Here is a 26,106-nt window from a genome sequence, read left to right as displayed (position 1 = left end):
ATAAAAAATATATATAATGTTTGGGGGTTCTAATTAGAGGGAAGAAGATGGCAGTGAAAATAGTGTAAAATGACATTAGAATTGCTGTTTAACTTGTAATGCTTAACTTGTAATACCAACGGCCACCACCAGATGGCGCCAGCTTACATCTGGTGGTAATAACTTGTAATACCAACGGCTCACCACCAGATGGCGCCAGCTCACAAAAAAAATGTTTGTTTTTTTTTCCCCTCTTTGCTCCCCCCACTTCCACTCTGCCTGCGGGCCATTTATAACTGGTCCGCGGGCCGGTACTTTGAGACCACTGGTCTAACCCTTCTCTACTCTATGAAAAATTATTTTAAAAAATCATCTTTACCTACACTTTAATGTAACATGTTGATTTGATATGCACAAGTTGTCAATATTTTTTTCTTACTTTTTTCTTCTTCAATACATTTTTATTAAAGTTCAAGCGTAAACTAACACGTGTACATATAAAATTCACACAACATAACATAGTTCACAGGTCCATAGCTTAAAAAGAAGATTTTAATCAGTAATGGCCCAAATAAGGAACTAAGGGGGTTATTTACTAAAGGCAAATCCACTTTGCACTACAAAGTGCAAATTACAAGTGCAAAGTGTACTTGAAATTGCACTGAAAGTGCACTTGGAAGCGCACTCGCTGTAGATCCGAGGGGGACATGCAAGGAAAATAAAAAACAGCATTTTAGCTTGCACATGATTTTATAATAAAATCAGCAGAGCTTCCCCTCATTTCAGATCTATCCATCAGATTTACAGCGACTGCACTTCCAAGTGCAATTTCAATGCAATGTCCAGTGCACTTTGCACTTGTAGTGCAAAGTGGATTTGCTTTCGTAAATAACCCCCTAAGTATTGTAGTCTGAGTAGCCTCTCAATTAGGTAGTCAACATAATAGGTTGACTAGAACATTTTCCAACATAATGGATTATGAAGAAAGTGTCTTGAAGAAATTACTGGAGGCTTACCCAAAAAAACAGTGCAGGCAGATTGCATGTTTACTGAAACGTCTGGGTTTTCTTACTTTAACAATTAACGTTTATGCAGAGCACAAGTTCAAATGGTAATATGTAGTTTATAGGCTGTTGTAACACCAAGTGCAATGTGAAGGGGCCATCCTTTATAGCTTATTTGTATTACAGGTAAAAATAACATCACTTTTCTCAGGAATATGGATTTATGACTAGTGCACTGTGCAGGTACAAGCAAACCATAGAGACACAAGGAGGATGAGAGGCAGTGTTGCCAACCGTCCGTATTTTTACGGACAATATGTAAAAACGGACACTTTTTTCCCCAGTTCGTAAATGTCCATGGTTGCAGGAATGTGCCAGTAAAAAAAGCAGAGATCGGTTCGGCTTGGAACTGCGCATGGAGATAGGAGGCAGGGGGTGATGGTGGCTGCAGTGGCACTGCAGAGGGGAATGGAGGCAGGGGGAGATTGGAGGCAGGGGCTGTTAGTGGCAGGGGGTGATTAGAGGCAGGGGGAGTTGGTGGCACCGCAGAGGGGGATGGTGGCACCGCAGAGGGGGGGGGGGGTGGAGGCAGGGGACGATGGAGGCAGGGGGCCTGGGGGAGATTGGAGGCAGGGGGAGATTGGAGGCACCGCAAAGGGGGATGGTGGCATCACAGAGGGTGGGGATGGAGACAGGGGTTGTTGGTGGCACCGCAGAGGGGGATGGAGGCAGGGGGTGATTGGAGGCAGGGGGTGATTGGAGGCAGGGGGTGATTGGAGGCAGAGGGAGATTGGAGGCAGAGGGAGATTGGAGGCAGGGGGAAATTGTGGCACCGCAGAGGGGGGTGAAGGCAGGGGGTGTCGTGGCAGAGAGGGATGGAGGCAGGGGGTGATGTGACTAAATAATTTGCCCTTATTATATCGAAAATAAAACACATATGTTTTTTTACCTTAATACCTTAATATCTACCTTAACCTCCCTGGCGGTATGATTATTTCAGATTTTAGGTGCTGAAAGCGGTACTATTATTTTGCAATTATTGCATTATTTTAAATTATAATATAATAAATAACTATAAATAACTATAACAAATAATAATATAATTATAATAAACATTATTCAATAATGTAATTCGAGATTTTCCTAGCTTGTGACGGAAAATATTGATTATATGAAGACAGGAGGCGAGTATCTTATGCATTATCTTTCTTTAATAATGCCCATAGCAGAAATACAGTAAACATTTATTGTAACTTAAAAGAAAAAATTCAAAGAACTACCCTTCCCAGCAGTCCCTGGGCCAGCGTAGCCCCTTCCAGACCGTAATCTATATAAGGGACTGTCTGAGGTAACCTATTCCTCTTTCTTCATGCGAATTAGTGTAAACAGGAACCGAAAGTCCAATTAGACATCTCCGCGGCTGCCGGGAACCTTCCGACCGGAACACAACATCTGAATCTGGAGGAAACGAAAGGACAAGGCCAACACGGACCAACCTCATCCGGACCAACTTCATCCCAACGGGGACTATAGGAAAACCAAAACCATTCGGAGCCGACCGGTCAGTCGTCTTCAGGAACATGGACCAACGGATTCAGTCAACGGCATCCCGACTCCGGATCTGGAACGTAGTAGGAGCCTCCATCTGCGGTGAACTAAACCCATGGATCGAAACGGAACAGCAATCCCGACGGGGTTAGTGAAAACGAACTGCCGGGGCGTACCAGCCTCCGGCTTGCAGGGTGTGTGGTTCAACAGTCTAGAACAAGAGAGAGACAACCTCGTGACAGGGTTGTGTCGGGAGGGAAGATACTCGCCTCCTGTCTTCATATAATCAATATTTTCCGTCACAAGCTAGGAAAATCTCGAATTATACCTCAGACAGGAGGCTCATATCTTATGCAAGTTCAATGCTATAACAATGCATATATAGATGATAACAAATGAAACAACTACAAAATTGATATAGATATGTGTTCCTCCGATCCAAGCAGAATTGGCGGAAAGCAATCGTGGTTACCAGTCCGCCGCTAGCCGTAAATCCTATAGGGAGCCGCCCGGGGTGATGACCTAGGAGCCACCGCTCCTCTGGAGGGGTGGGCGCCCAACGGGGTTACGTAAGACCCTGCCATTTCCATGATTGATCGTACCCCTCTGGCTAGCGTAGCTGAGGAAACCGGAAACTGAGGTTTAGCGTAGGAATGAGGAGTAGGAAGAGATGCGAAGATCGCAGTGGGACCGTGAAGGACTAAGAAATCCGTAGACAACGGAGTACGATGTGCGGGGAAGAACGGGTAGAAAAAAACCAAGAAGTCCCGCCGCTGTCCTACGCAGGACGGAAAAACCCCGACTCTCCGAGGCGGGATCCGACGCCTGGAATGGCCAACGTCGTGACACCCGATATGCGTCTGACGGAATCAGACACGAGGGGGCAGTAGCTCAAACGACAATAACCTCCGACAGAGTGAGATTGTCCCCCCAGTCCTGGCGCGTGGTCAGGACCACTGATCACCTCCCAAGAGCGTTGATACCCTGGGTGTGATGGGCGTTGAAACTTAAACGCTTACTAAGTCGGTACACCATGGGTGTTATCCCACCGGTAGTAAGTCTACAAGGGAGCGGTAGTCCGAGTTCGCAGCGCGGAAGGCGCAGGGGAGCTATAGGACCTCCCGGACTCAAACGAGTCCACCAGGTAGTTGGTCATCTCAGACGAACGCCTTCATGAGGTTAACTTGTCGTTGATCACCAACTAACCCAGAGTCCTCCGGATGATCGAAATGTATATCTAGTCCCAAGGCCTAGATCAAGGCAAGTGGAACCCCCGTTATAAAAGAAAAGGTCGCTGTCCGTGACCGACACCCCGAAAACCCAACCATGCGAAGAGAAGTAGGACGTGCGTCGTGAATAGAGGGTGCAGATCCCCGTACAGACTGGGGAGAGAAAGGATCCCATAAGGGAGCAAGGGCCAGGAACACTGACCGGTTCAGTCGTCAGTCGATGGAATTGGGCGGGTAACGAGAATTCCAATCTAACACCATAGCGGAAGTGCCTGGGGTACATTTCGCAGCTGGAACGATGTCGCGTTCCAGGCAGAAATGTCAGAGATCTTGCTAGATCCGTCAAGGACCCCCCAAGCGAAGGTCGTACTGGACCGCGGATACGGTGTCCATACGCAAGAACACACCATAGGTGGACGTGTGTGGCATTAGAGTCCTGATGGCAAGGCGGTCGTCAGGATTTCCACGTGTGAACGTGCAGCAGAGACTCCGCTGTGGGCCACGCCCCTCCTGTGGACGAGGGAACGCATCGAGTACCCCAACCGAGGTGGTTGGCAACCTATTCCAAGATGAATCCGTCGTGGAGTTGCAGGTGGACCTGCCGTGCCGTCTGTCGACCTGACGTAGCCACCACCGTAGTTCAATTATGGCTTCCGTGTCCAGAGTGACGACGTCTGCACAGTGAAGCCCCTGGCAAAGACGTAGGGACTGAGACTCTGAAGGTCTCGATAGTGAAAAGAAGCTGGACAAATGGCCTGGATTAACGCCAGAAACAGGCCGACCAGGCGAGCCAGTCCGCGTAAGGATACCCGTCGTTAGCCCAGCACGATACTGACCTCGTGCAGATGGCGGCCAAGTGGTCATGGGTAGCCGAAGGAGCACTAGGTTGGTGTCCACCAAGAACCCTAAAACTCTACCTCCTGAGATGGGGAGAGGATAGACTCCCCGTGATCTATGGGGAACTGTCCCGGAGGCGTGTTCGTTCGCCAGGCGAGGGGTACGAGCCATTAAGAGTAGGTCGTCCAAGTAGATAATCAACCTCACCCTTTGTGTCGCAGAATGTCGTCACTGTATACGGTAATTACGAGAGATTTCTCAAGTTACTACCGGGCGATAACCGCCCTCCTTTCCTGACCAGGAAGACGTTGTTGGGGAAACCCGGGGAGAGCGGGTCCGTCTCCACTATCGTTTGGGTGAACCAGAGGCCCTGCAATTCATTGTCTATTAGGGTGGTGTTCAGGTCTGAAGACCGAGGAAAGAGGGACTAGGTCCATCTCCGGTCCTATAATCCTGATAGACCGGCACTGTACCGTGTTAGACTTTGATGACGTTTGGGCTCATCCGGGATGGAATAGAGCCCTACCGTCTTGGAATATCTTAATCAGCGTGATCCCGACTAGCCTGCCCTCGGTGGTCGGACCGGGGTCTGATTCGGCTAGGTGAGACAGCTGGGGAACAAGCCACATTAAGATTCGAGCGGCGGTGTCCAGTCGGACCCGTAGTGTCCACGCATCCCAGGAGGCGACCGCCTGTTGGGCCCAGCCCCGATTTGGGACAGGTCAGTCGGCTGTTCAGCGGCGTGGCCTGCTCACTAAGGTGTGGGATGATAGTGATAGGTCCCAAAGATCCAAGGCCCTGGTCTGTATGATCTGAAGGACCTCTCTATTCCCAGCTTGGGGGATTTCCCGTGTATGGTGGGATACCCCCAGGGTATGGGGTTCACCTCGGGAGTGCGCACAGCCATAAATGGTAAAGGAAGGGGGTTACGCCCTGAAAATGATTCGGTGAGTTTTTCAACCGATCTCGGGGTCCATTATGTGATATATTGGATCACCTCGGGCGGAGGTGCCCAGTCATCGGAGTGTGGATGGCATATCGCCCCCGGATCTATAATGGCTCTCTACGAGAATCCATAGAGTGTCACCCTGGGAACAGGGTTGGCGTCGTCATAGAGCGCCATGTGCCCACTGCCCTAACACTCATCATCATTCTCATCATCTACAACCTCAGACTCAAGGTGTTAGCCGCCTCAGACTCCGCGGACAACTCTGGAAGAGTCCACGAATGGGTCTGGCTTAGTCCGTCTAACGGATCGCTGCCTCTGCATCTCCCCGAGGCTCGGGGGTCGGTCGGAGTCTGGGAGGGCAGTGGGTCGGCAGTCCGGGTAGGGTACTGCCTGGGACATATTATTTACTTCCCCTGTCGGGGAGTCAAGGGCCACAGAAACGTGGCAGCGTTTTGGAACGCCCAGTCCTTCTCAGGGGCGGTAGACCGTTGCCGGATGGTCCGGGCATATGGTGTGCAGGCGGGGGTAACCGACGCCATGGTCGTAAAGATTGGTCTACCGATCAGTTTTGGCAACTGTGTAACACTGTTGAGATTTGGCCTCCTAGGACTGTGTCCACCCTATCCGGGGTACCGGCATGAACAATGCCATGATATTCATTAAATTGTAGAATCTTTGTACAATTCAATACAATTTTTAATACATATTTGTATAATTTATTTATATAATGAATATATAATTTGTATAATCCATCTATAATTTATTATTTGTAAAATTGAATAATGGATTTAGTTATATATTATAAGTAATAATATATATTAATAATAATATCATTAATAATAAATGTATTTATTCATTCATCCTTAGATAGTTATTTAATACATTATTTATTAGGAGTATGTTGTAGGGAATAAATTCCCCGGAGATAAACATGCTATAATTTCTTTATTTAATTTATTGATTTATTGATCTATCTACATATTGATTATTTATTTATTAGGATAAATAAGGTATATGTTCTAGGGAATAAATTCCCCAGAAATATAATTTGAGTATCTATTGAATTATTTAATTTAATTTATTTATTTATTTATTAGATATTGATTCATTGGAATGAAATATATATATTTATATATATATATCTGAAAAGATGTACTGCCATCTAGTGGTTGAAAGCATGGTGAAACAGCAGCAGGTTCCTGGCTACGACACCGCTGGGAAGGACATCCTGCGGTGTGAGGGGAGCCTGACGAGATTCTAACTCCAGAGGCGAAGTCTCGCGAGACTACGGCCTCTGGAGTTCTTATTGGCCCAAGGTTGTGAGGGACGGAACGGTCGATGAGAACCATTCTCCCCCGTCTCGCTCTCGATACCGAAAGAGAGGAGAGGAGGAGAGGAGCGGCCGCGGCGGAGACCCCGCCCCCCACCTGAGTGCGCGAAGGGGAGCGTGGGGAGGGAGGGGGGGGGGGACAGTTGCCCAGGCATGGCGCCCGCCGAGGGAGCGAATGAAAAACAGCGCAGATCCCGCACGGACGCCGCAGTGCTCCGGCGTCAAAGAAAGGGAAAAAAACCCGAGCAAAGAATCAAAGAATTGGAAACAAACAAACGTGGCCTCTCAAACATATCTGCCTGACACCGCTCCGGTGTCAGGCAGACAGAAATAAAGCGCAAAAACGGGGGATAGCAGGGAGAACCCCCAGTATTCCACATCTTCCAAAAACTACAGAACAATCAATTCCGACAAAATACCTGACACCGGGGCATTCGGTATCAGGGAGGAATTCCAGGGAAACTCCCCATGTTCCACAATACCTCAAACATATCAGTCAAGACTGAACAAAATCACCCGACATCGGGGCACTCGGTATCAGAGACCATATATACAATCAAACAATAAAGGTACATGAAACACCTATCTTGTAAATAATAAAGATACAAGAAGTACCTATCCTGTAAATAATAAAGGTACATGAAATACCTATCTTGTAAATAATAAAGGTACATGAAATACTTATCTTGTGTGCTCTGCCATGAGCAGAAAGAAAGAGGAATAGGTTACCTCAGACAGTCCCTTATATAGATTACGGTCTGGGAGGGGCTACGCTGGCCCAGGGACTGCTGGGAAGGGTAGTTCTTTGAATTTTTTCTTTTAAGTTACAATAAATGTTTACTGTATTTCTGCTATGGGCATTATTAAAGAAAGATAATGCATAAGATATGAGCCTCCTGTCTGAGGTATAATCAAATCAAAAACACTGAAATTTGCTCAGTTGCAGAATTGTCGCTGTCATTACTTTTATTTTTTTATGACGAATTTCCCCACAAATCGCTATCGCTCAATTCTGCAAGTGATTAGAATTTATTATCGCTGTTTTCTAGCTGATCTAAAACCACTTTTGACATAAAGGCCCAGTTTTTGGTTGCTATGGACAATCTACAGTTTGCAGGCAGAAAGAACAGTTTTTATTATACAAAAGTACATGTAGGACACTGGGCAGACCACTAGGGACAAGTATACAGTATACTGTATGTATTGTGTTTATTTACTTTTTTGAATTTGGCGTCATTCTCCGCCCTCGTGCGTTGTAACGTCGCAGGGAACGGAGCTCGGCGGCACAGGAGGACACTGTGTGAATCGAGCGAGGACACCGCTCGATCACACAGCGGGGCGGCATCGCAGGATCCAGGGACAAGGTAAGTAAACCTTACCTGTGGATGCTGCGAGGCGATCCCGGAATCTGTCTCGGGGTTACCGCTCTTGGTTCTGAAATTCCACCCCGAGCCAGATTCGGGAATACCGCCAGGGGGGTTAAATAACATTGCTATTTGCCTAGCATACTTGTTTGTAGCCTTAATACTGAAATTTGCACCTAAAAATGTAATTTAGTAACTTTTGTCAAATGCCAGTAAAAACGTGGCTGTGCCAGTAAATTTTGGGTGTCGTGCCATTAAATTTCAATCTGGTAGGTTGGCAACACTGATGAGAGGATAGTGATGAATACGGCCCGCCAAGGTGATTTGCCCAGCCCACGGCACAGACTGTCCCTTTTAAAAAGATTGCTGCACTTCCCCCTCCCCTCTGCTACATTAGTCACACAAGACACGAAGCGTGACAGGTCCAAACAAAGGGCGGGACTTTTCGAGTTAAGAAGCGGGTAATTGGTTACTAGGCAGTGGGGCGGTCCCAGCAATCAATCATTTGCCTTTCACTTGAAAAGTCCCACGATTTGTCCGATCCTGTCAGGCTTCGCGTCGTGTGTGAATAAGGTGGGGGGGAGGGTGGAGTGCTGTGCTGTGATGTGCGGGGGGGATTGCTGTGATATGCGGGAGGGGGATTAATTGCTGTGACATGCGGGGGGGATTGCGGTGACATGCAGGGGGGATTGCTGTGACATGCGGGGGGGGGATTACTGTGACATGCGGGGGGGAATTCCTGTGAATATGCGGGGGGATTGCTGTGACATGCGGGGGGGGGGGATTGCTGTGACATGCGGGGGGGTTTGTTTTGACATGCAGGGGGGGGGGTTGCTGTGACATGCGGGGGGGGGGGGATTGCTGTGACATGCGGGGGGGAATTCCTGTGAATATGCGGGGGGATTGCTGTGACATGCGGGGGGGATTGCTGTGACATGCGGGGGGGGGGGGGTATTGCTGTGAAATGTGGGGGGGGGGGGTTGCTGTGACATGCAGGGGGGGGGTTGCTGTGACATGCGGGGGGGGGATTGCTGTGACATGCGGGGGAGGATTGCTGTGATGTGCTGTGATATGCGGGGGGGATTGCTGTGATATGGGGGAAGTGCTGCTTTGTGATGTGGGGGAAGGGGGACTCTGTGATGTGGGGAAAGGGGGACTCTGTGATATGAGGGAATCTGATGGGGGGACTCTGATATGAGGGGATCTGTGATGGGGGGACTCTGATATGAGGGGATCTGTGATGGGGGAACTCTGTGATATGAGGGGATCTGTGAAATGGGGGGACTCTGTGATGGGGGGACTCTGTGAAATGAGGGGATCTGTGATGGGGGGACTCTGTGAAATGAGGGGATCTGTGATGGGGGGACTCTGTGAAATGAGGGGATCTGTGATGGGGGGACTCTGTGAAATGAGGGGATCTGTGATGGGGGGGACTCTGTGAAATTAGGGGATCTGTGATGGGGGGACTCTGTGATATGGGGGGGGTCTGTGATATGGAAGGAGTCTGTGATATGGGGGGATCTGTGGTGGAGCTTTATGATTGGTGGATCTGTGATGGGGGGGGCTTTGTAATGGGAGAGATCTGTGATGGGGAGCTTTGTGATTGGGGGGAGTCTTTCACGGAGAGGAGTCTGTGATGGGGGGATCTATGATGGGGAGGGGGGGGGGGTCTGTGATGAAGGGATTATGTGAAAAACGTATTAGTATATGTTGATTAACTGTTTTTTGTGCACTACAAAAAAAATATGTGCAGTGTACAATGGTATTTGTTTATATTTTTTTTCAAACTATAGTCCGGCCCCCCAACAGTCTGAGGCTGCAGTCACACCTTAGCGCGGCGTTTTGTACCGCGATAAATTGCGGCGTTTTGTACCGCGATTTGCCGCGACAAAGCGTGTCGTTTTTAACCCAATGTTTTTTACAGGTCATTGTCTGCTATGCCGAACGCCGAAGCTGCCTGAATACGCGCAACAAAAAAGGGTCCGGGACTTTTTTGAGCTTCACGCGATCGGCGTTCGGCGTGGAGATGTGAACCATCTCCATAGACAACAATGTTATTCTTCCCCTCCAGCGTATCTGAGCGTCGCGATTCAGGCGTTTTGTCGCTCAGGTGTGAATGGAGCCTTAGGGACCGTGAACTGGCCCCTTGTTTAAAAAGTTTGAGGACCCCTGGCCTAAAGTCTGTTGCTGGAATACAACACCTTTGCCAAATAATTGAATGAAGTAACCTAGTATAAATAATTACCCATATGGTCATATTATTAGCTGGTGGTTAGGCCAGAAGAAAAATAGCATCTCAAGTTTTGTCCTCTATTATATAAATTTACATTATTTCATCTGATCTATGCTTAAACAATATACTAGATAGCTGCTTAAAAATGTGATGCTTTAGGTACTTCATATTAAAGCCACTATGGACTAAGCCTTCCCAGTCATGTACTGACATATTAATATTGCTAATATTGATTTTTTTTCTACCTTGTATGTCATAAATTATTTACCTGAATTTACCCCAGCTAACATTCTTCCCAGTATGATCATCTCAAAAGACTTGGCAAGTTGGCTGAAACCACAGAGGACAGCTGACAGGACAATGAAAATGTTATTGATAAGCAGAGACTTCTTTCTGTAGAGAGAATATACTATTGCATAAGAATACACCAGCATTATTTTGGAAAGGCAATCTCAATAATCTGGAATTTATAGCAAAAACACAAAATACAGTATATTACATTCTGCAAATCCTTGTCTGGTTACCTTTTAGTCTCTTCGAAGGATAGAGCAACAGATTTACTTTAAGTCTCCAATCCCCAGAAGCACATATTCGCCCTTTTTTCAATCTATTTCATCAGCTGCAGAGAAATTCCTAATACTTTCAGCATAGGTGTACGCAGCCTTTGGCATTAGGGTGTGCACCCCAAAGCTCAAACAAACTCTACCGATCACTCACAATGTTCATTCAGAAAGGGAAGAGGCCGGTAAATGGCATATTTACTGGCCCCTCCCCCCAATCATCTTAATGCCCCATACACACGATCGGAATTTCTGACCATGTGTATGCCCCATCTGAGTTTTTCCATTGGATATTCAGAGGAATTTCGTCGGAATTTAGATAGAGAACATGTTCTCTTTTACTCCGATGGAATTCTGTCGAAATTCCGATTTGAGTTTGGCCGGGCAAAAGCCTGATCGTGTGTACGGAGCATAAGATGTCCACAGCAACAACCGGTAGGAGAGGAGGGAAGCCTAAAGTGCTGTGGGGGGAAGGAGGGGGAGCCAGGTTAGGAGGGGGAATCTGTTCTGCACAAGGTGATTAGGGTGTGCCTGGACACACCTGGCACACCCTGTGCTCACGCCTATGACTTTCAGGTATAGAGTAGCATGAGACTTGTTCCAATACCTCTGATGTGACAGTATTTGTGGTTGGTCATTGGCTCAGTTCTGTCACATGGAACGAGACCTCAGCCATGTGTAAGCTCCCACTAGAGCAACTCTGAAGGCCTTCTTTCCTCCACTTCCAGGGACTTTCCTCCACTTCCAGGGGCTGAACGGGACAGCTGAGCAGCAAAGCAAAGGTGAGTATACAGTGTAGCCTCGTACACACGACCGGTTTTCTCGGTAAAAACCAGCAAGAAAACTGCTTCTTGCCGAGATTACCGGTCGTGTGTACGAGGCATTCAGGTTTCTCGTCAGGAAATCTGGCCAGAATCTCGACGAGAAAAAAAGAGAACCTGCTCTCTTTTTTCTCGTCGAGATTCTTGTCGGCCTTCACGACGAGAAACCAGACAGTGTGTATACTTACCTGTCGCCATGAAAACTCGCGCATACTCGAAATGACTTTGACGCATACGCGGTAGCTTCCACGGCATAGGTAGGGTGAAGCAAGATGGCGGCGGCATCGAATGTGAAGAGCGCAAGCTCGTCGTACGCGATGACGTCACTGCGTTCTTTCCTTTCAAGAGAACCGCGGTTCTTTTGAAACGAGAGTCTGTACACTCGGGCGGCAAGAGTTTCTTGCCAAGAATCTCGTCAGGGAAAACAAAATTTTTTTCCTGACGAGATTCTTGCCCGTGTGTACGAGGCCTATGCCACTGGGAAGGAGGCAATATAGCAAATGTGTTGTTTTGTCCTGCATTGTACATTTCTTAGTTAAAATATGAAATCCCAAATATGAAATATGTACAAGTTTACGGTTTTACTTTTATGTGAAAATTTGTTAAGCAACTGTTGTAATTTCAACACCACTCTGCTACTTTGCAGAGACAAGACAATCTCTCTATAGATAACAAACTATGATTCTTGTGAGCTGCCACACACCCAACCAATCAATAAAAATAAAATAAAAATGAGAAACAGCTGCCAGCACTTCCTCCACATATAGTGAGATAACACAAATAATATACTTAAAGTGCAGCGATATTATTAAAGTGCAAGACTGTCATAACACAGTATAATATATATATATATATATATATATATATATATATATATATATATATATATATATATATATATATATATATATATATACACAGCCAAAAACAACCACAATCATATTTGATAGATGTGCAAAAAGTGCTTATGTGCATAAAAAGATAGTTTCAGTTCCTCTGTGTACTATATACTGTGCAAATCCACACCGTTGTGATACTAAAACAATCCTTAATAAACATTTTAAATTCCACCGTGCTTAATCCTTTTCTCCTAATAATGTGCCACCTCCAATGTTTAAGATGTGCCCTCACCTTAATATGGTAGATAATACACCTTTAAGACTTATTCTTAGTCTTACATACCGATCCTTAATTGTCAGCATGCCCCACACTCCTCACTCTGCATACAGCGATCTCTAGCCCGATAGCTCAATATAATCATGCAAAATAACAAGGGTATGCAATAGTGCTTTATTGTTTTAAAAAACCTTTATTTTATAAACATGTGCCAAATGAACACTCACATTTACATCATAGAACATAAGCATAAGTAGTGTAATCGTAGCCAGATTAGTTACTTGCTGCCAGTCCTGCAGTACCGACAATAAGAACACTCATCCATGGCTCGTACACTACCCTGAACCTCTCGTAATCCCTTCTGCATCAGTCTTTCAGGTCCCTCCTACATGTTTCGTCAAACCTTGTGACTTCCTTAGGGAGATATGATAGGCTGACGCTATTCCCATTATATTTATAGTCCCGGACTACTCCATTTTCTCGCAGCCCATTGATCTAGAATGTAATTTCCCCTTGGTTTAATTCTATTTGCGGCTCCACCATTTTAAAGTAATTTACATATCACCATTTTGTTGTGGATTACTACCATATACCCCTATGCACTTATTCTCAGATTAAACCATATTTGCATAACTCTACATGTCTATATAACATAGTTGGCACAATAATATCCAATCTAAAAGCATCATATAACATATTAGACTAATAGATCAAAGAAAATCTCTGTTACTTTCTGATTAACCTTTTTGGAGACGAAGAGGTGATGTGGGAAGCTGCATTGCTGAACCAATAAATAACTGTGTCACCTGTCAGTTTGTGCAGATGAGACTAGCTATACAGAACTATTTTTTTTTTTTAGTAGATGAAATGTTTATGCATTTTCTTTAGCGGTTTCCTTGGTGTTCAACTTTAAAGTATATCCCAGATGGTATTTTAAGAAGCTCAAGGTAAATTTAAAGGCCCCAAATTCTGGCTGCTGAATCAGTCCTGATAGCACCTCCCAACTAGACAAAAGTCGATTTAAAAATGGACTGATCCTGATGAAAATTATTTTCCGAACAGCAACTGCTTCCCAGAGATGCAGTCACTGCTCAGCAGCATCCCTGCACTCAAGCAGCTGCAGGTGTAGTTGTTGCCGAATACAACAATCAGCAGTAGAAACATCTCCATTTGAATCGTGTGGTGGCTATAAGTGACAACCCCCATTTGTAAAATCTCTGCATAATATAGCAAGCCCTAATTGTTTTATTGTTATAGCAGAATGCAATGTCAGATTTTAAAAGTAGTGCTACTTAAAATGCTACATTACCGTCCTAACTTGATAGCCATTGGACCAGCAAGCAGTGCCCCTAAGAACCCACCCAGTGGGTACACAGACACTATTATTGACCAGATAAGGGTGATGATCCAACTGTCCAATTTTGATCCACTGCGTTCCAGCCATGTTTCATTCACAAATTTCTGAATATGCTGTAATAGGAGTGAGAAGAACATTTATTATCAAGAAACTTGCATTTGACAGACTGCAATAGAAATAAAGTTGCAACTTCATAAACACTAGCTGTACATTGCATTCTTGCAGTGTTAAATATAGAAGTGGGTGCTATTTACCCAATAGGACAATGCTCTTACTTGTTACATACAGTAGCTAATACTTTCCCATGCTTCATCATTCCTCCCCAACTAAAGTCTTAGGCCCGGATTCACATACATTGGCGCATATTTATGCCGGCGTAGCGTATCTAACATACGATACGCCGACGTCGCGCAGAGAGGCAAGCACCGAATTCTCAAAGCACTTGCCTCCCAAACTGCGCTGGGTTCCCTCTGCGTAAGCCGTCGTAGGTGGAAGTGGGCGTGAGTCATGCTAATGAGGCGTGACCCCATGATAATGATGGGCCAAGCGCCATAGAAGTACTTTAAACGAACGGCGCATGCTCCGTCCCGTGGCGGCATCCCAGTGCGCATGCTCAGATTCACGTCAAAACAACTGCCTAAGATACGTCGAATCACTGCCTACGAAGTGAACGTAACCTACGCCTAGCTATATTCACGTACTACGTAAACAACATAAAATACGACGGCTGTGTTCCCTGGTCCATACGTTTGCATGAGTTGCGCCTCCTATATGGGGAATAACTTTACGCCAGACGTACGCCTTACGCAAACCCCGTATATTATGCGCCGTGCACAACTACGTTCATGAATCGGCGTATCTCCCTCATTTGCATATGTGCATAGAAAATCAATGGGAGCGCCCCTTGCGGCCAGCGTAAATATGCGCCCACGATACGCTGGCGTAGGAAAGTTACGTTGGTCGGATGCAGCCTATTTTCAGGCGTATCTCAGAATGTGGGCACGGCGCACAGATACAACGGCGCATAGTTACACTTACGCGGCGTATCTCGAGATACGTCGGCGTAAGTGCTTTGTGAATCCGGGCCTTAAAGTTTAAGCTCTTGTCCACATTGGAGCGACTTGTCATGCGATTTGACAGGTGAAATTGCATGACAAGTCGCACCCTACTGCTGGCAATCGCACTGTTCAAATCGGTGCAATGCCGACTTTGCGGTGCCACATCGATTTGAAAAAGTAATTCCTGCACCACTTTTGGCGATTTCGGGTGCGACTTAAATAAACATTTGGGCATGAAGCTGCACAGGTGTCTTCCAAGTCGCACCGGAATTCGCACTGACAAGCAGCTTTGAAATTGTGCGATGTCAGATGAAGTCGCACAAATTCAAAGCGGCAATCAATGTGAACGAGGGCTAAAGGTGGGTATACACTATAAGAAATTTGGCGAAACAGGGGATGGAAATAATGTATGAAAATTCTCATCCAACAAAGGCTATTTTTTTTTTTGTTTATTGTTTCTGATTATGCGCAGTCTTTTGTATCTGATTATTCTCATATGAAAACTGTACAAAAACAGTATACATTAAACGAAAATTATTCGATATGTTCAAGTGCGAGAACATTTTTGCGAGTTTGTCCCTTTGGAAATTTTAGTTTGTAAAGTCTGAATCGGATGTGGAAAGTTCTGTACACACAATACGAAAATCAAACGATAATGCCTTGTGCGGAATTTTTTATCTGATTCTCTCATAGCGTGTCCCTGTGTGGTTCAATTGTTACCTGGAGCTTTGTTAGAAAACTTTCCTCTCATTTACCGATTTACAGCGACATTGTTTCACCCGACAGAAGGTGAAGCAAAGAGGACTGTTTGGGTGATGTCTTGAGACAAGGTTGGTGATGTTACTTGGGACAGAGCTTTGTATGTTGTTAGTATTTCACATTTTATTCATTTGTCAGGCAAGTTGAAACCAGTGGAGGGATTAAGCAAAGAGGGGTGGCAGACACTGAGCGTCTGAAAAGATAGTGGGGTCTGGCAGTAGCATTCATGACAGACTGATGAAGGGATGGGAGGGAGGACGTGTAGTGACGTCACCACGTAGAGGAGGAAGGGCTCCGTTCACTTGCCGGCCGGCAATTTTTACACTGCTTGATTTTAACTATGTTTTTGTAAGTATAACTTACTTTTTTAAATAAAATAAGTTTTGCGGAGTTACGCTATGTTGCATCCTCTCTGTTTATATATGACCATTTGGTGGAGCCTGTGGAAGTGAAAGAAGCCAGTCCCAGTAAATCTGCAATCTGTGGGCTTACTACAACTATAAAGGCCGCGGCTGGGCTATAGCTGACTGCAAACTGAGCTTGCCCCATCGGGTAAGCTCTTGGCTTTGATATCTGGTGACGGGTCTTCACTGAGAGTGTGCAATATCTGTGAAAGTCACGGTGGTGGTTATGAGCATATCATACAGGATGTACAGTGAAAGTGTACCCCAAGGACTGTATATACAGGTTTAAGAACATTTAGTCTCATTGGACTCTAAAAAGTTTGGTGCATTGGCGCAGCTTTAACCCCTTGTTGATGAAGGGATAGCATGAGTAGAGGTAGGCCAATGCAAAGGGAGTTGCAATAGTCAAGGCAAATGAGTGGAAGAGGATAGTGACGACAAGCTCAATATTTGCAGGAAAGGTGAAGGTCTACATATATATTTAACTGACCATAGCAATGTGGTTTACAATAAAGTTACTCTTTGCCTTATATTTTCCTATTATATGCTTAGTTTAAGTTGCCCAAGTTTGTGACTGAGAAAGTTTTAGATAACTGTCAGAAAAACATGAGTAACATTTTCAGTAACTGCATACTCACAGTTGTGGGGGCATTGATTATAGTAAGATTATATCCATACTGAAAGGTGCCCCCAATGCCGGCAGCACACATCGTAAGAAGTAGCACCCATCCCTGAAACACAGAAGAAAAAGAAAGGTGACATAATATATTGCAGAAATACAACCAGTTATCTGAAGTAGCCAAATAAAAACACTTGAGCAATAAAGCCTCGACCAGCATCTACTTGCTTGTGGTGTCCCTTAATTCACTTCTAATGAAGATCCCCACGATTGTGAATTTTGGTCTGTGTTTCTATGGCTCTGGTCACCTAAGCCAAAAGTACAGTTAGATCTGGACAGTGACCACATCATTGGCACATGAGCAATATACATTTTCTGGAGGCTGCATTGCCAAATGTTTTTACATGGATAGGTCCAAAAATTTGCAAACAATGTAAAATAAGGTATTCCAAAGCGCTTGCAAGCCTTAGGCCCCATACACACGAGAGGATATCCGCTGGAAACGGTCCGCCGGACCGCTTCCAGCGGATAAATCCTCTGGCGGATTTGGATCTGATGGCTGTACACATCATCAGATCGAAATCCGCGCGGAATACATCCGCGGTGACGTGTCGCGCCATCGGCGCGACGATGACGCGGCGACGTGCGCGACGCTGGAAGGTAAATACTTCCACGCATGCGTCGAATCATTACGACGCATGCGAGGGAGGGGAGCGGACGGACTGATCCGTTGAGTCTGTACAGACGACCGGATCAGTCCGCTGGACTGGATTCCAGCGGATAGATTTCTTAGCATGCTAAGAAATTTTTATCCGCTGGGAATCCGTCGGCTGGATTTTTATCCGCCGGGAAATGTCCGCTCGGACATACACACGACCGGATCTATCTGCTGGAACTGATCCGCGGATCAGTCCCAGCGGATAGATCCGGTCGTCTGTACGAGGCCCTAAAGTGTATCTATAGACAAAACATTTTTAGTTTTGGATAAGTTGGGGACAGGTTTTTATTGTTTTCTGTGCTCACAGTAGGGACATTCACCTCATTATTTGTACTGGTAATCATTATCCTTGAGAAAGAACGTGAGGAGAAATCCAAAGTTCCTAGAAGTATGAGGAAATCTTCCATTATAGATACCTGTCCCAGGGACAACTCTCTAGTGCTGCATACACACGATCAGATTTTCCAATGAAAAACGTCAGATAGACTTGTTTCATCAGAAATTCCGATCGTGTGTGGGCCCCATCGGACTTTTTTCTATCGGAGTAAAAAAATAGAACATGTTTTAAATTCTTCCGATGGAAAAAAATCAGATGGGAAATTCCGATCGTCTGTGTGGAATTCCGTCGGAGAAAAATCCACGCATGCTCAGAATCAAGTCGACGCATGCTCGGAAGCATTGAACTTAATTTTTCTCGGCTCGTCGTAGCGTACCTCGTGGCTATTCCGCCATCCTAGGGGTGTATGGGGCTCTTTATTACCCAGCGGGGTAAAAACATTAAAACTTGTGATGAAGAGTAGAGGTGAAGTAAAAGGAGAAGTAGCAGACTCAGGCACAACAATAGGGAAACAGTCCTGCTCCAAACAATGCTTTGTATTCTTCTCCACTCTAGCCAGAGTGGGTATAGCGTACCTGGACAGGCCCAATCTCACTGACCTGGCAGCCAGGGTATCACTCGAACTTGAAGGAAAAGACCTCTGCTACAGGCCCTCCATGTGTTTGTGATTACGGAGATGATCCTCCTTGGTAGAATAGCATCTGGATCTCCTTCAGATTCTTTTCAGGTACCGACTGACAGGTGACCAGCCTCTCAGTGTCCGGCTACCTTGATCCCCAGTGGTTTGTCGAGACCCTATTGGATCGCCAGTCTCTCATTGGCTCTCCTCAGATGGACTCCCCACCGAACAGCTATCTTGCTTGGGATCTTCAGGATTGGGAACCCAGTCGACTACTGGGTTCCCTGCCACAGCTTAAATGTTCCGGACCAACATGGTCCCGGAACCAGGAACGCCGCGTGGCACGCGCAACCCGGTCTGGAAGGCCATTACGCCAGGGCACCGTGATGCAGTCACCCTAAAGGTGGGTGCCACACTCGAAGAAGAACCCAGACTAATGGCGTCTGCCCCATAAATACCCTCCCCCAGCATGCACAGCGAGGCTGAGCCCTCCTGCTGGGGAAGAGCACCCAAACCTTGACTCCACTGCTGCCACCCATCGCCCTGGGGTAGGAACTACACCCCAGTAACAACAGACAGCCCACAGCACAGCCAAGCTGAGACAGAGACCAGTTTTGAACATAATAATTTAATCAGAGTCAGTTAACACTCTGATCCCTCTCTAAATTCAACCAGCACTGGTACTTTTTTAAATAACCAGGCTCTACACTCATAACAAAAAACACAGAGTGCTGCTGGCAAATATCTCCTGCTGTAATCCGTCCTGTTAGGTTTACTGACATCACTTGCGCATGCGCTTCCCTTCCCCTCATTCACAGCGGTCTGTATGTTCTCCATTCATGACAGTGTGCCATGAATGGGATTTCCTCTCCCAGCGGTACAGCATTGACTGCCCTCTCCTCACGAGACTGCAGAGTTTCTTCTGTATCCTGGAACTCCCCATGTAACCGTGTGACTTCAAGTGCAAGAAGATGGCGGCGGATGGAAAAAAACGCCCCCCCCCCCCCGCTGGTCTCGCCACCTAGGAGCGGCACCCATCCTCAGTACCGGCTTTCCCCGAGCACAGAAGGGGTAGAAGGAGCCCATCCACCACCCCTTCCTGGTGTGGAAAAGGAGGACTATCTCTCATTAAAAAAGATACATTGTAAACATAAAAAAGATACAAAGGTAAAGCAGGAAGCCTGGTCTTTCAGGACAGCCCCTAAGAGCCCCTGGCTCCCCACCAGGTGTTCCCCTGCTGAAGCCTCCTTTTAAAGTTTGGTGGAGTTAGAGCCACTTTCTCAGGTGCTTTCCTGAAAGACGTTTAGGGAAAACTAGCAAAACAATGTAGACATTGCTCAGCAAAGCAGAGAAACACGTCCATTCTCCTGGACACTAGCAGAAGAATTAAATTATGCTGGGGGTAGGAGGGACAGGGGCGGACTGACAACTCATTGGGCCCCTGGGTAATAGAAGATTATGGGATCCCTGGGCTTACAGATGGCCACCACGCCAGGAGGCAGTGCAGAGGCAGGGCAGCTAAAATCTCAGGATTTTCACATCAAAAGCATGTCAGTTTCAGACATATCAGGGACAGATGTAAAAAAAAACCACAGATTTTGACATACTGTCCCTGGTTTTATTGAGCCTGGCAACCCTGATGGGGCCCTCTTAGTGGCAGTGTCCGAGAGCCCCAATAGTCAGTCCACCCCTGAAGAGGGATTATAGTAGACTGGCACAGTTTTTTGTTTACCAGTGTCCTAATCCTCCTGTAGGCAGCAGAATAACCCAACAGTCTGTACATTTCCATGTCCCTCAAGGTAAAGAGAGGTATATCCACAATAAAAATGCCATATTTGTTCATTTTGACCTCGAATAACCAGACTACCCAGAATGTGGTCAACTAACAGAACAATGAGCCAAGTTTTAAAAACTCATGTCACTATAAAAACAAAGTAAATTATGAAATATTTATGTTTACTTTTAAACATATTTTAGGTTATATATTATGCCAGCTATTTTCTTAACAAGAAACAGATACAAATGCACAGGATATACAATCATTTCATTACTAAGACTAAGAAAATGTATTTCCCATGACCCTGGTAATAGGTTTAACCATAATAGAAGCTTAGTGTGAAAAATTGAAATGGAGCCACTGTAGTTAGGTAAAAGGATTAACAGACTACAATAACCCTGACGGGAGAACAGATTCCATTGTTCAAAGCTAAAAGTAAAATGTAGATGCCAGGCTATTTTCATTGTATAGTTTCGTGATAGTACTCATTTATGTATTGAGAGGTAGGTTTGACAGATATTAATCTTGACAATGAGCTAAAAAAAAATTCACTGGAATCATGATGATGTAACTCTGGAAAAATTCCAATAGTCAGTGCTGCATGAGGCAGCACTTAAAAAAAAAAAAAAAACTCATTAGAGGAATACAGATGATCTCATTGTTCTTTCAATTTAATGATTTTAATACTTTAAGTAGTATTAAAGTGTTATTAATCCCAAAGACAAAACTGTATTATATTGCACCTCACTAACTATTCGATGTGGTACACTGTGAGAAATATTGCTCTGCGCTTAAGAATAGAGCACGTGAAAAAAAATATAAACAATACATTTATCACAATTATTTGTAGCTGACACAGTTAGCCCTATGTACTAAAAAAACACAAATAACAACCATATAAGTGTAACGCAAACCGCACTGCTACCTCATATTAAATTGATAAAGGGGAGGGAAAGGGGAGGGAGGTTTTGGGACTTTGCGATGTGTTTTTAACAATATGCAATGTTCAAAAAGAATTAAATATATATATATATATATATATATATATATATATATATATATATATATATATATATATATATAAAAATAAAAAAAGGAGGACTGGGTCACCCCCAGTCACCTGCCCATTATCTATTGATTAGCACACCTGTGCTCCCACTTAGGAGACTTTAAAATGTCCTAGTTAGGACTGCAGTATGCAGAGAGCCTTGACGGGGCCTGCAGCTTACACAGGTATTTGCAAATGCGTGCAACCAAACCTCTGTTTTTAATGCCTACATTTATCCAGGTCAATTTGGTTAGTTGCTTTTTAGGTTGGTAACTTTGAGCCTTGTTATTATGGAAAAAAAAATTTTATATATATATTTAATTCTTTTTGAGCTAAATTAGCATATTGCTAAATACACATCTCATTCAAAGTCCCAAAACCTCCCCCCCCCCCCCTTTATCCATTAATAGGGATGGAGGTCTATGTTTGTTGATCATATGCCTCATACTAAGTCCCAACCTTATTCCCCTTTTTTTTACATTATCTAGGGATGGAGATGCGTTTCAGGAGTGGAATAAAGTGCCTCCACAGATATACCATTGACAGTTAATTGTGCATTGTCATTTATTGACTAGCTGACCCGGGTTGATGTGGTCCGCATTTATTTTAGTGGTGTTTTGGTTTGTAAGGCATGAATACTTCCACTCCTGTATTCCTTTTGTGATATCTTCGTACATACACATGTGTTTTTTCCAGTGCTCTTTATTGTTAAACCGGCCATAGGTAGGGGCATGGACAGGTAGCACACCAGCATATTTGCTTCTATGTGCTGGGTGTTTGGTGTGCTCCTGCCCCTTTAAGGAGGACTGGGTCACCCCCAGTCACCTGCCCCGTATCTACTGATTAGCACACCTGTGCTCCCACTGAGGAGACTTTAAAATGTCCTAGTTAGGACTGCAGTACACAGAGAGCCTTGACGGGGGCCTGCAGCTCACACAGGTATTTGCAAATGCGTGCAACCAAACCTCTGTTTTTAATGCATACAGTTAGACAGGTCAATTTGGTTTGTTGCTTTTTTAGTTGGTAACTTTGAGCCTGGTTATTATGGAAACATTTTATATATATATATATATATATATATATATATATATATATATATATATATATATATATATATATATATATATATATATATATATATATATATATTAGGGTTGTCCCGATACCACTTTTTTAGGACTGAGTACGAGTACCGATACTTTTTTTCAAGTACTCGCCGATACCGAATACCGATACTTTTTTTTAAATGTTATTTTGACAGTGGCAGTAATATGCAGTACTGACGCTTGGACTGTCAGTTATTTTTTACAATTCATTTTTTTTAATATTCTTTACTATATATATATATATATATATATATATATATATATATATATATATATATATATATACACACACATACACACAATGCTTTCTTTGGGGGGGGGGGGGGGCGGTGTCAGTGTGTCAGTTTTTTTTTTTATTTAACTTTATTATTTTTACAATAATATCTCCTATTTGTGACAGAGAAAGGGACTAAGGACACAGATTCCCCAGTCCCTTTCTCTGCAGGCTCAACTGCGCTGTAAATGAATGTAAAGGAGACAGCGGCTTCTCTACACCCATAAACTGAGACATCGTTACACAGTTACGATGCTCAGTTATGAATGGACAGTCAGTGATCACTGACTGTTCATTCAGAAAAGGGCTCCTTCCTCCATCCTGACAGATCGAGGACAGAGGGGGAGGGGGGGGTTAGCACGGCGGGGGACCGGAGCGATACACAGAGGGGAGTGGAGGACGGCGGGGACCAGAGCGGTACACAGAGAGGAGTGGAGGACCGGAGAAGAGCATGGAGGGGGACCGATGCGGAGCGCGGCGGGGGACACGAGCGGAGCACGGCGGGGGAAACGAGCGGAGCATGGAGGGGTACTGATGCACAGCACTGCTGGGTACAGGAATAGAGCATGGACGGGGACCGGAGCGGTACACGGCGGAGGACAGAAACTGTACACGACGGGGGACACACAGACAGAGGCGTACCTAGAGCATTTGGCACCCGGGGCGGATCCTATATCTGGCACCCCCCCCCCCACGGTAAAATGTAAAAACACCCCACTGTGCCCCCTGCATCCTTCAATATCTCTTTGTCACTACTGTGTTCCCCTCTCCACAACTGCACCTCTGGACCCCTTTACATTACACAGCACCCTGCACCTCTGGACCACTTTACATTACACAGCACCCTACACCTCTGGACCCCTTTACATTACACAGCACCCTGCACCTCTGGACCCCTTTACATTACACAGCACCCTGCACCTCTGGACCCCTTTACATTACACAGCACCCTGCACCTCTGGGCCCCTTTACATTACACAGCACCCTGCACCTCTGGACCACTTTACATTACACAGCACCCTGCACCTCTGGACCCCTTTACATTACACAGCACCCTGCACCTCTGGACCACTTTACATTACACAGCACCCTACACCTCTGGACCCCTTTACATTACACAGCACCCTGCACCTCTGACCCCTTTACATTACACAGCACCCTGCACCTCTGGACCCCTTTACATTACACAGCACCCTGCACCTCTGGACCCCTTTACATTACACAGCACCCTGCACCTCTGGACCCCTTTACATTACACAGCACCCTGCACCTCTGGACCCCTTTACATTACACAGCACCCTGCACCTCTGGACCCCTTTACATTACACAGCACCCCTTTACATTAGACTGCAAATCTGGACCCCTCTACATTACACAGCACCCTGGACCCCTTTACATTACACAGCACCTCTATATCTCTTTACATTAGACTGCACCTCTGGACAGTGCAGACCCCCCTCTACAATACGGAACCCCCCATACAGATACCACCCCCCTACAATACAGAACACCCCCCTACAATACAGAACCCCCCCATAATACAGAACCCCCCTATAAAGATACCACCCCCCCACAATACAGAACCCGACCCCCTATACAGAACACGCCCCCACAATACAGACCCCCCCTCATATACAGTAACCCCCTATACAAAAACCCCCCCACAATACAGAACCCCCCATACAGAACACCCTCCCCCCACAATACAGAACCCCCCTATACTAACACCCCCCCCCCCACAATACAGAACCCCCCCCTCATATACAGAACACCCCCCTCATATACAGAACCCCCCCTATACTAACACCCCCCTACAATACAGAACCCCCCTATACCAACACCCCCCCCCCACAATACAGAACACCCTCCCCCCACAATACAGAACCCCCCCATACAGAACACCCCCCCCACAATACAAAACATCCCCTCATATACAGAACACCCCCCCCCTTACAATAGTGCAGACTGCAGAGTGACTGTGACACCCTCTTGTCTTCAGACTCAGCGCGCCGCACAGAGCAGAGCACTTGTACGGAGGAGGAGGTGGGAGGCGGCGCCGCAGCTTCACACTCGGCTGTGTGACTGTCAGACAGAGACAGTCACAGCTGAGCCGATAGTATCAGAGCCGCGGCGCTGCCACGGAGAAGGGGATCATTGCGGCGGGTCCCGGGCGGCGGGTATAACTCGGGTACGGCTCGCAAACCCCCCCCCCTGAATAGCCCAGCCTGTGTTTTACCTAGTCTGCCATGCCATCAATCATGCTGTCACCGCGGCCGCGCCATGCTTTAGTTGCGGAGGGGGGGGTGTCGGCCTGACGCCCCCTGCTTAGTCCGCCGTTGCACACAGAAGCTGTACACGGCGGGGAACATTACAGCTTTGAACAGCTGTAATGATTCGCTCCGCGCTGCGTTTAGACACTCCCCCTTGCTCCGGATTGGACAGTTCACCCGAGCAAGGGGGAGTGTCTATACGCGGCGGGGCGGGAAAGACTACAGCTGTTCAAATGAATGCTGTAATGTTCTCCGCCCGTATTAACCAAGCGGGGATGCGGCGGGATGCGTCGTAGAGGCGGGATGCGGCGGCGGTGGGGGGGGGGGGGGGTGGAGAAGTATTCTATTCTGGTATCGGGGGTATTTGCGGGAGTACGAGTACTCCCACAAATACTCGGAATCGGTCCCGATACCGATACTAGTATCGGTATCGGGACAACCCTAATATATATATATATATTTAATTCTTTTTGAACATTGCATATTGCTAAAAACGCATCTCATTCAAAGTCCCAAAACCACCTCCCCCCTTTATCCATTAATAGGGATGGAGGCCTATGTTTGTTGATCATATGCCTCATACTAAGTCCCAACCTTATTCCCCTTTTTTTACCTCAAATAAATTAACCCTTAAAAATATATTAATCCTTATGATGTGTGACATAAATATACTGCGGTGTAAACAAACAAAAAGACCAGTACAAAGTCCCAATAGAGCGGTGCTCTCAATATAAAGTGTTCATCCTCTTATGGAAAAATATAGTGCTCCACTCCAAAGTGCTTCAGGTGG

The 26,106-nt window shown here is 45.8% G+C and overlaps 1 protein-coding gene across 1 annotated transcript in view; it reads right to left on the bottom strand.

The window, feature by feature from the left end:
* Positions 1 to 26,106, bottom strand: part of SLC2A11 (solute carrier family 2 member 11) — a 46,698-nt gene that overhangs the window by 14,569 nt on the left and 6,023 nt on the right. The window contains exons 2-4 of the mRNA XM_040349096.1: positions 17,187 to 17,279; positions 14,280 to 14,440; positions 10,742 to 10,866 (exon numbers count right to left, since the gene is read on the bottom strand). Coding sequence (XP_040205030.1) covers positions 10,742 to 10,866; positions 14,280 to 14,440; positions 17,187 to 17,279 — 379 coding nt within the window. The remainder of the gene's footprint in view (positions 1 to 10,741; positions 10,867 to 14,279; positions 14,441 to 17,186; positions 17,280 to 26,106) is intronic.

This window comes from Rana temporaria, chromosome 1 (assembly GCF_905171775.1).
Source record: "Rana temporaria chromosome 1, aRanTem1.1, whole genome shotgun sequence".
Classification (NCBI taxonomy): domain Eukaryota; kingdom Metazoa; phylum Chordata; class Amphibia; order Anura; family Ranidae; genus Rana; species Rana temporaria.
This window is presented reverse-complemented; position numbering and strand designations above follow the sequence as displayed.